General features: G+C 34.2%; 1 protein-coding gene across 1 annotated transcript in view; it reads left to right on the forward strand.

The window, feature by feature from the left end:
• Positions 1–10,959, forward strand: part of LOC137426510 (adenosine receptor A2a) — a 51,783-nt gene extending 40,824 nt beyond the window's left edge. The window contains exon 3 of the mRNA XM_078779371.1: positions 10,569–10,959. Coding sequence (XP_078635497.1) covers positions 10,569–10,853 — 285 coding nt within the window. The 3' untranslated portion in view covers positions 10,854–10,959. The remainder of the gene's footprint in view (positions 1–10,568) is intronic.
• The last annotated feature ends 300 nt before the right edge of the window (positions 10,960–11,259 follow it).

The following is an 11,259-nucleotide window of genomic DNA, read 5'->3' on the forward strand; positions in this document are numbered from 1 at the left end:
TTGGTTGAGTAGAACTCAAGAACATCAATTCATCATTAAATATCAATACCTTTTCTTCCACAAGATGAAACACTGCTGGTTCTTCTGTTGGAATGAGACCTGCTCTGGTTTTTGAACCCGCCGAATATTCATTGTTTTGAAGAGCTTCCACAACATAATTAGGGGGTTGATTTACCTCCTCAAGTTTCCGAAATAATCCCTCGTCATCATATTCTAATTCACCAAGTTCTTGTTTTGTTATCTGACTAAAATCTTTGAGCATTTGAAGTTTTTTCGGAGTAAATTCTACCGTGGGAACTGTAGGGTGTTGAGTTTTCAAAAGTGGTTTAAAGAATTTCTCTTGTTTTCTTTCAAAGGCTTCTTCACCAGTTAGTTTCTGTCTCCGTTTCTTCTTTATCTCTTCCTGTTGTTTAACAACTTTTGAAACTAATTGTTGATGTTCCTTAAACTTTCTTTCTCTTTCTTCAGTATTCATTTTCTGTATTTATTTATTGAAAAATATCATTTAGTATCTCATCTTGTTTCACAACAATATATTTATATTTTCCAATCGTGTGTTTCATATAATTTTCAAATTCTTTTTTACTACATAACGTAGAGCAATTATCTCTCCAAAAATTATTTACATCTATTGAATTTAACTTAAATAAAATAAAAGTATTGGCATTGTTTCTTATTGAGCGTCGAGGGAGTTGAAAATATGATTGACTAAGATATATACAATTACAAGAAGAATGTCTCCCTCTTGTATAGTAGCTATCCATTACTGTTTGGTTTCTCTCATTAACACAATCATCAAAGATGACAAGGTTCTTTTTTGATTTATCTAAATCTTGAGGTGAAGGTATATCATCCGTATTATCACTGAGAATACAAGTTATGGGTTTCGATTTTGATTTCTGTGTATCACAAAATAATTGTATTATATCATCAATATTATAATCATTTAGTTTGTTTTGAAGTTTAAATAAACCGATAATGTCTTCCTTTTTAAGACCCGCATTAAAACCCTGTGAGAGTAGTTGATACTCGGGTTGAAAACTTGACTTTGTAAAAATTATTAAATTATCATAATCTAAAAAATTAGAACCAAGGAGCATCTTTAAAAGTAAACAGGTTTTTCCACATCCGCTTGAACCAACTATTAGACATCTCAATGAATTTGGAATGTTTTTATGGTTATTAAATTTTATCTTATTTTCCCAAACGGGTAAAAAATCATTCATTTATATATTTGGAAAACAAGTTATCCAACTTTTTTTGAGCTATTTGAGAAACTCTATATTTTATCCTGAGTTCGGGTTTAATTTCAAAATAATCCATTATTTTATTTATATAGTATCTTGTATTAACATTTCCATTAAAATTATTTTGAATAATAAATATCATTAAACCCTTATACATTTCCTCAATACAATTAGTCTCTTCCCTTGAAAGAAATGGTGTATTATCATCACAATACTTAACATTCATCTCTCTTATTAATCTTGTAAAGTAATTCATTTTTGGTTCTAATTTAAAAGAGTTATATATTTTTTTATATTTCTTATTATCATTAATTAAAATTAAATCACAGAAAATACATTGTTTATATGAATCCTCATCATTAAGCCCCACTCTATCACAAGCCGGACAATTCTCTAATTTATCATATGGAGAGTCTGGAAATTCTAAATATCCTTCAGAACTTATCATATTTATGTGGTAAATTTTTACTTAAACTAAACGCAAGTTTATTCATTAATAAATACAATGTTTCAAAGCACAAAAGACAAATTTCAATCAATCTCTACTTCGGTGGAAGATATAGAAAAATATGTCAAAGATGTTAAATTGAACAAAGATAAATATGGAAATTTTTGGGTAAAACCAGTTATGGAAAATAACATGAGCCCCTCTATTTCATTTAAAGGAAGAGCTCTAACTATACCTGGAAAGACATCCATTAAAGTAAATCTAACAAAAGTTTCTCCTCTACTCCTGGCAATTTATTCAAAGCTTGAAAAAGTGATTGACCACGATACTTTGAAAAAGAATGATAAGACCATTAATAATTCTAGAGGAGACATTTGTATTTTCTTTAATAATCCAAAGGGTGTAGATCTAAGTAAAATGAATGATGTTAATATTTCTGGTGAAATGTCATTTCGTTCTATGATAGTTAGAGATTATTTAAAGATAACTTTTGATATAAAAATTGTAGAGATTGAATCTGTTAATGAAAGAAAGTATATAGATATTGATGGGAATATTTTTCTTGCTAATTAAATATGAGTCAATACAGCAGTGAAGATTTTACTATTTCATTGAACTCAGACGATAGTGATGATAGTATTTCATTGAACTTGGACGATGGTGATGATAGTATTTCATTGAACACAGATGATAGTTATGATACTAATAGTTTGTGCTCAAATGATAGTTATGAGAGTAGCTTTATTGATGACTCTGAGTATGATTCTGAGTATTCATGTGATAGTTATGACTTAGATGATTCTGAGTGAAAAAGTGTTTTAGTTTAAGCACAGCGATATATATAAAACGGAGCTGTAAAGCTCAAAAGTGTTTTATTTTAAGCACAGTGATATATATAAAACACCACGTTTTCTCACGCTATAAATATGGTTTATTGTGATACTTGCGAGAAGGAAGTAAAATATTATAAACAACATATTCTCACCGCAAAACATACATACAACATTTTAAACAAACTTTCCCCTCTTCCACCTGAAACAAAACACTGTTCTACATGTAATAAAAATATCCTCAAGAAAGGCTTCAAAATACATCTTAAAACAAATCTACATTTATCAAATTTTATCACAACTAAAAACTCTGATGGAGCATTCAAAGGACATATTAAAATAAGAGTCTTTAACTTCAAACCTCCTGAACCAGAGTCTATAGTTGATGCTGTAGAAATAGTTAAACCTGCTGTTCAAACGTTGATTGAAAAAACACTAAAGGAAATGAAACCACTTAAATTTTATATGGGAGTAAAATTAGAAATGACAAAGGATGAAGGAGTTATAGATGCACCATACATGAGAACTGAGCCACACTTTATATCTTCATATCAAGATTTTAAAACATCAGGAGTCTATGATGAACTTATTAAACAAGAGCAAGATGTGGATAATTCAATCGTAGGAAGTGGATTCAATATAGGAAAAATTATTTACATAGACATTCATATTCTTAAATCAGATCCTCTAAAAGCTTCTTCTTACATTGATTTACCCAGTGTTATCAAAAATAGAAAAGCAGTTATCAATATCAAAAATAAAGACAATAAATGTTTTCTCTGGTCTATTTTAGCACACTTACATCCTCCACATTTTCATGATGAAAGAGTATCTCATTATAAAAAATATGAGAATACATTAAATACGAAAGATCTAAAGTTTCCGATGACTTTAAATGATATTCCTAAATTTGAAAAGATGAATAATTTATCAGTTAATGTTTATGGTCTAACAGAAACAAACAACATTCAGGTTTTAAAGCTTTCTGACAATTGTAAACAAACTCATATTAATCTTCTATATTTTAATTCAGACGAAAATTCACATTATACATACATCAAAGATATTGCTAAATTAATAAAACCACAAGTCTGTAAGAGAACAAATAAAATATATATTTGTTTGCGTTGTCTTAACTTCTTCAATTCACAAGAAAGATTAGATAAACATTCAAATTATTGTGGCGAACATAAATCAACGGTAATCAATATGCCTAAAGAAGGCTCAAAGATCACATTCAAAGATGAAAATAAAAAAATCAAACATCCATTTGTTATATATGCTGATTTTGAAAGTATTTTAGAAAAAATTGATACTGCTTCTCAAGATCCAAAAGAATCATACACAAATAAATATCAAAAACATACTCCTTGTGGTTTTTGTTATTATATCAAATCATCCGTTGGTGATAAATATAACAAGTTAGAGATGTATAGAGGCTCAAATACCCCAGAGGAGTTTGTGAAACGACTAGAAAAAGACTGTGTTCGATTAACCAAGATAATGAGAGAAACCAATAAACCAATGTCCTTAACAAGTAAAGAAAAAAGGGAATTTATAAAAAACAATGTCTGTCATATTTGTGAGGAGAAAATTGGTAAAGGTCTAAAGGTTAGAGACCATTGTCATCTCACTGGTAAATATAGAGGTCCGGCTCATCAAAGTTGTAATATTAATTATCAACTCCCCTCTTTCATTCCTGTCTTTCTTCATAACAACGCTCATTATGATACACATCTATTTATCAAGGAACTCTCAAAGACTTCTGGAAGTATCTCAGCAATTCCAAACACGGATCAGAAATACATTTCATTCACAAAAACAATTCACACATCTCCTATTACTCATATCAGATTTCTTGATGCATTTAAATTCATGGCAAGTCCATTGGTTAACTTGGTTCAAAATCTAAAAGAGTTTCCATGTCTTTCAGAGTATTTTTTAGATAAAGATTTTCTAACACAAAAGGGAATTTACCCCTATGACTATATGGACTCATTTGAGAGATTCAATGAAACACAACTTCCTTCAAAAGAAAATTTCTATAACAAATTAAATAATAGTCATATATCTGATAAAGATTATGTACACGCACAAAATGTTTGGGAAAAATATAACATCAAGAATCTTGGCGAGTATCACGATTTGTATCTCAAAACTGATGTGCTTTTATTGGCCGATGTATTTGAAGCCTTTAGATCTGTTTGTCGCACTGGATATGGATTGGATCCTGCTCACTACTACACAGCACCTGGATTGGCCTGGAGTGCGATGTTGAAAATGACAAAACAAGATTTGGATTTGATAACCGATGTTGATATGCTTTTGATGATTGAAAAGGCAAAAAGAGGTGGAATTTCACAAGTCTGCTCGAGTAGATACGCAAAAGCAAATAACAAATATCTTCCAAATTATGATCCAACGAAAGAGAGTTCTTACTTGATGTACTATGACGCGAACAACCTGTATGGCTGGGCAATGTCTCAGGCTCTTCCTTATGGAAAACTTAGATGGGTAAAGGAAAAAGACTACAAAAACGTTTTACAAGATGTATGTATCTCTACACAAAAAGAATTGGATGAAGAAAAAGTTGGTTATTATTTTGAAATTGATTTAAAATATCCAGAGGAACTCCATAACCTACACAAAGATCTCCCATTTGCTTGTGAGAAAGCAAGTCCAAAGAAAGAATGGTTGAGTGATTATCAACGATCGTTTGATATAGGTGAATCAACAGAAAAATTACTTACTACATTATATAACAAGAAAAATTATGTTCTACACCAAAGAAATTTGCGACAATATTTATCAAAAGGTCTAAGAGTAGAGAAGATCCATAGGGTTCTAAAGTTCAATCAAAGTCATTGGTTAAAGGGGTACATTGATTTTAATACACAAAGAAGAACAGAGTCAAAAACAGATTTTGAGAAAGACTTTTATAAATTGATGAATAATGCGGTCTTTGGTAAGACTATGGAGAATGTGAGGAAAAGACAAAATATCAGACTATCAACATCTTGGGAACAAGCATCAAAATTAATTAATAGACCGAGTTTTACTCGAGCTGAGGTCTTTACTGAGAACTTTTGTGCGATCCATTTGATTAAAGAGAGTATTGAAATGAACAAACCTATTTATATTGGAACAACAATTCTTGATTTATCAAAGTCATTAATGTATGATTACTTTTATAATAACTTGAGGAAGAAATATCAAAATGATGTTAATCTACTTTATATGGATACAGATAGTTTTATTTTGAAAATTAATACCAACGATGTTTATTCAGACATGAAAAGAGACATTAATATCTATGACACGAGTAATTACAGTCCAGAGAGTGAGTTGTTCTCTTCTAAAAATAAAAAGGTGATTGGAAAGTTCAAGGATGAATTAGGAGGAAATGTTATGAGTGAATTTGTGGGATTGAGGTCAAAGGCTTATGCTTATAAATACATTGTGAATAACGTTGAAAAGACTGATAAGAAGTTAAAAGGTGTAAAGAAAAATGTTATTAAAGAAACAATAAACTTTAAGGATTATTATAACTGTTTAACAACAAAGAAAGAAGAGTTTAGAAAGATTAATGGAATAAGAAGTTATAAACATCAATTATATTCAGAAGAGATAAATAAGAAAGCATTGGGGGCTTTTGATGATAAGAGGTTTATTTTAGAAAATGGAATTGATAGTCTCCCTTATGGTTATATAAGTATATAAGTGATAAGATATATATATAAGTGATAAGATATATATAAGTGATAAGATATATATAAGTGATAAGTTAAAAAGGGGGGGGGGGGGGTTGGGGATTTTAACGGGCTACCGCCGCCTTTTTTACTATTATATAAATGATAGAACCAAGTATCAACCAGACTAAAGAGTGGAGGTGTAATCAACCTTGGTATATAAATGGAAAACATAATGAATGTGAAAAATATCAAATAGGTATAATTGAAAAGGCAACTGGTAAAAAAGTTCACAAAACAAATAAGAGAATTAATTTAAATACCGGTGAATTGGGTAAAAAAGATGGAAATATTTTTGAGTGGACGGAAAACTTTGATGGTTGTCAGGAAAATATATACTTTAATTTAAAAATGGTATGTGGCACTGGAGGCGCTCAAGCAAGAACATTGAGGGAGGTTTACCATTTTATCTTAGCTCAGTTAAAATATCTTAATAAAGAACCGAACTCAAACATATTTTTTGTTAATATATTAGATGGTGAAGAGAGTTGTAGGAGAATTAAATTATTTCCCACGCATAAACAAATATTTGTAGGGTCGTTGTTTGAGTGGGTTATATTCACCAGATGATATTAAGAGTAAAAGGTTAAAAGGTCCATGAGGTCAGAAGGATCACAGGTGTTTAAGTGGTCTAATGAATAAGGATAACATGTCAAAAGGTTAGAAGGTTCGTAAAGAACAGGGTGAGAGAAATATAGGTGTTTAGGGGCAATGAGGGAGGGAAAGAATTAATATGGAAGTGAATGGGTCAATGTTTGAGTGGGTCAAAGATTAATCTGCCAGATGATATGTAGAAGAAGGATGATAGGTCTATAAGAGAAAACAAATATTTGTAGTGTTTGAGTGGTCTAATGAACAACATTAAGGATAGGTACTACAGACAAAAGGTTCATAAAGATGAGGGTGGGAGAAATAGAGGTGTTTATGATTTTTGAAAAAGACAAGGGGGTAAATGACATTAGATAGGGATTTCCCATGTTAAACGGAGGTGTCCCAGAAGCAACATTATTACACTACTACCCCATGTAAAGTTTTGACTTTTTCAACATATTTCAACATACAGCTATTTGATCTTCATTTCAACAATATTGATAGATAAAGGTGATATAATATAACAAATATCATGAAACATTTACATTTTGTAGTCCATTGTATAATTTAAATAAACATAAATGCAAATTTCGCATGTGGAAAAAGTAAGTACACCCTTGGCTCTAATGGGTGGTATTGCCCCCTTTGGCAGAAACAACCTCAAGTAGGCGTTTCTTATAACTGTCTACCAGTCTCTGACATCAACTGGGAAATTTTTTTGCCCACTCCTCCATGCAGAATTCTTTCAGCTGTGCGATGTTTGAGGGGTTTCTTGCATGCACAGCTCGTTTCAAATCCCCCCCACAACATCTCGAGGGGATTTAGATCCGGGCTTTGAATTGGCCATTCCAGAACCCACCATTTCTTTATTTTCAGGCATTCCTTGGTGGATTTACTGGTATGTTTAGGGTCATTGTCATGTTGCAAGGTCTATCTTTGGTTGAGCTTCAACTTTCCGACAGATGGCCTCACATTATCCTCAAGCACCCTCTGGTACAATGAAGAATTCATCGTGGATTCTATGATGGAGAGTTGCCCAGGCCCTGATGCAGCAAAGCTGCCCCAAACCATAATATTTCCACCACCATGCTTTACAGTTGGTATCAGGTTCTTGTGGTCAAATGCTGTCTTTTGTTTTTGCCAAACATGTCTTCTGGTACTGTGGCCAAATAGCTCTACCTTTGACTCATCTGTCCAGAGCACATTGTTCCAGAAGTGCTGGTCTTTGCCTAGGTGTTCATTGGCAAACTTTAGTCTTGCCTTGACGTTCTTTCTGGACAGCAAAGGTTTCCTCCTGGCACACCTCCCATGTAGATCAAATTTGTGCAGCCTCTTTCTAATGGTAGACTCGTGCACTTTGACATCAACAGTGGCAAGAGCTCCCCGTAGGTCCCGTGATGACATTCTGGTGTTCTTTGAGACTTCTTTCAGCATCTTGCGATCTGCTCTCGGGCTGAACTTGCTGGGGCGGCCTGTCCTGAACAAGTTGGCAGATGTTTGGAATCTTCTCCACTTGTAGATGATCTTCCGGACAGTCGAATGATTGATTTCAAATTGTTTGGAGATATTTTTAAATCACTTCCCAGACTCGTAGGCATCTATAACCTTCTTTCTGAAGGCCTCAGAGAGCTCTTTTGATCTAGGCATGGTGACGCCGCACACTTCAACAACAAAGAGCAAACCAAACTAAATGTCTGAGGTTTAAATAAGACTGGTTCCTCCAAGATCCTCTCTAACGATGTTCTAATCATTTGCACCTGAGCTGGTGCACCTGATTCTAATTTTAGGTATTTGAAGTAGTGATAAATGTAGGGGTGTACTTACTTTTTCCACATGTGAAATTTGCATTTATGTTTATTTAAATTATACAATGGACTACAAAATGAAAAATGTTTCATAATATTTGTTATATTATATCACCTTTATCTATCAATATTGTTGAAATGAAGATCAAATAGCTGTATGTTGAAATATGTTGAAAAAGTCAAAACTTTACATGGGGTGTACTTACGTTTTCACGTGACTGTATTTCTTTGGTTTGCAGTGGAACAAAACAAAACAAGCTGAAAAAAATTACCAAATCTTAGCTTATTCCACACAGAAATCCTAAAGCCCAGACAATAATATTGGCACCTTTTAGAACTTGTTAGAAATAATTAGATTTCAAGCAGGTGATTCTCCTTTACTTGGGAATTTAACTCACCTGTGTTGAGTTACAGGTGCCTGCAATATAAAAATCACTCATTCAACCAGTTTGAATGGAGAAAAGGAGTCATTCTGCTGTTTTGTGTCACTGTGTGTACCACAATGAACATGGAGAAAAGAAAGAAAACCAGATAATTGTCTGAGGAGGTCAGACAGAAGATTGTAGCCAAGCATTTACAATCTCAAGGCTACAAGTCCGTCTCCAGAGATATTGATCTTCCTGTGTCCACCGTACACAATGTTGTCAGGAAGTCTAAGGCCCATGGCACTGTATCCAACCTCCCTGGGCATGGCAGCAAGAGAAAACTTGATTGAAGATTGCCGCGAATAATTTTTCGAATGGTGGAGAAAGCACCTCGATCAACTGCCAAACACATTCAAGGTGACCTTCAGACACAAGGTACGACAGTTTCAACTCACACCATCCGTCGCCAATTTGACGAGAGGAGGTTCTATGGTAGGAGACCCAGGAAGACCCCACTGCTGACACAGGGACATAAGAAAGCCCGACTGGAATTTGGCAAACACACCTGAACAAGCCAAAATTCTTCTGGGAGAATGTCTTGTGGACAGATGAGACCAAGTTAGAGCTTTTTGGTAAAGCACATCATCTCTATGTTTACAGAAAACAAAATGAAGCCTTCAAAGAAAAGAACACCTTCCCTACAGTCAAACATGGAGGAGGTTCAGTGATGTTTTGGGGGTGATGTGCTGCCTCTGGCACTGGGTGCAGTGAATATGTGCATAGCATCATTAAATCAGGAGATTACCAAGGCATTTTGGAGCGCAATGTTCAACCCAGTGTCAGAAAGCTGTGTCTTCGCTGAAGGTCATGGGTCTTCCAGCAGGACAATGACCCCAAACCCAGTGTCAGAAAGCTGTGTCTTCGCTGAAGGTCATGGGTCTTCCAGCAGGACAATGACCCCAAACACACTTCAAAAAGCACCCAGGAATGGTTCAAGACAAAACGCTGGACTGTTCTGAAGTGGCCAGCAATGAGTCCAGATCTAAATCCCATTGAACACCTGTGGGGAGATCTGAAAACAGCAGTTGGGAGAAGGCACCCTTCAAATCTGGGAGAACTGGAGCAGTTTTCACAAGAAGAGTGGGCCAAACTACCAGTAGAGAGGTGGAGGAAGCTCATTCATGGCTAGAGGAAGCACTTGACTGCAGTTATTTTGGCCAAAGGTTGTGCTACCAAATCTCACGTCTGGGATGTCAATAATTTTGTCAATGCCATTTATTTTTATTTTTGGATTTAAAAGGATATATTAAGTTCTGAATCAAAATCAAATTTTCTGTATTATTAACAGTGAAATGAAGAATTGTGGAGACCAAATACTTTCGTCAATTTCAACTTATTTTTCGAGAAAATTGTGAGTTATTTGAAAAAAGTGCAAGGGTGACAATATTTATGTCCACGACTGCATGTGAAACAGTTATGTAAGTTTGATCTCCTTATTCTCAAAAGTTTTTTTTTGCTTCTTCGCTCTCCCAGGACATCCAGGCTCAAGCTGTAATGAAGGAGATGAGGAGTGCGGCCTCCCTCTTCCTCGTTTTATTCCTCTTCATGTTGTGCTGGTTTCCCATTCAAGCGATAGATTGTGTTTTTCACTTTTGTCCGACGTGTCCTGTTCCTATGCCTTTATTAACAGCTGCCATCACCCTGTATCATGCCAACTCCATGATTAACCCTTTCCTGTACGCACTCAGCATGCGTCCCTTCCGACGAGCTTTCATCAACCTTCTCTTGTGTCGAAGACATACAACTGGGATCAGTTGAAGCATGAATGTTTCACAGAAAGCTTATTGCATATTTTAAAAATGCTTGTTGATATTAAATGGAAAATAAAACATATTTTTGGAATAAACTATACTCCATAAGTTTACACACTATTGTGATGTTTTATGTGCATGGGAAAGATTGGGACCCCATGATGGAAAAAGGTGTTGTGGAAAATGCCAGAGTTCGTATTGTCGGCCTTTCATTGACGGGGCGAGTCTTTGTGATAATACTTGGAGCCGCATGCCATTCAAAGAGTTGCACAAGCCTTGGTTTGCCCACCTCAACCCATACTTTTTATAATTGGCCCTTACCTATTGTCATGACAATTGCTGTCCAATTGGGATCTGGTGATGACGACGCTGAAATTGTACAGTCGTGATTTTTTTTTACAGCTTTTTATTTT

Source organism: Myxine glutinosa, chromosome 5 (assembly GCF_964187855.1).
Source record: "Myxine glutinosa chromosome 5, kmMyxGlut1.1, whole genome shotgun sequence".
In the NCBI taxonomy this organism is placed as follows: domain Eukaryota; kingdom Metazoa; phylum Chordata; class Myxini; order Myxiniformes; family Myxinidae; genus Myxine; species Myxine glutinosa.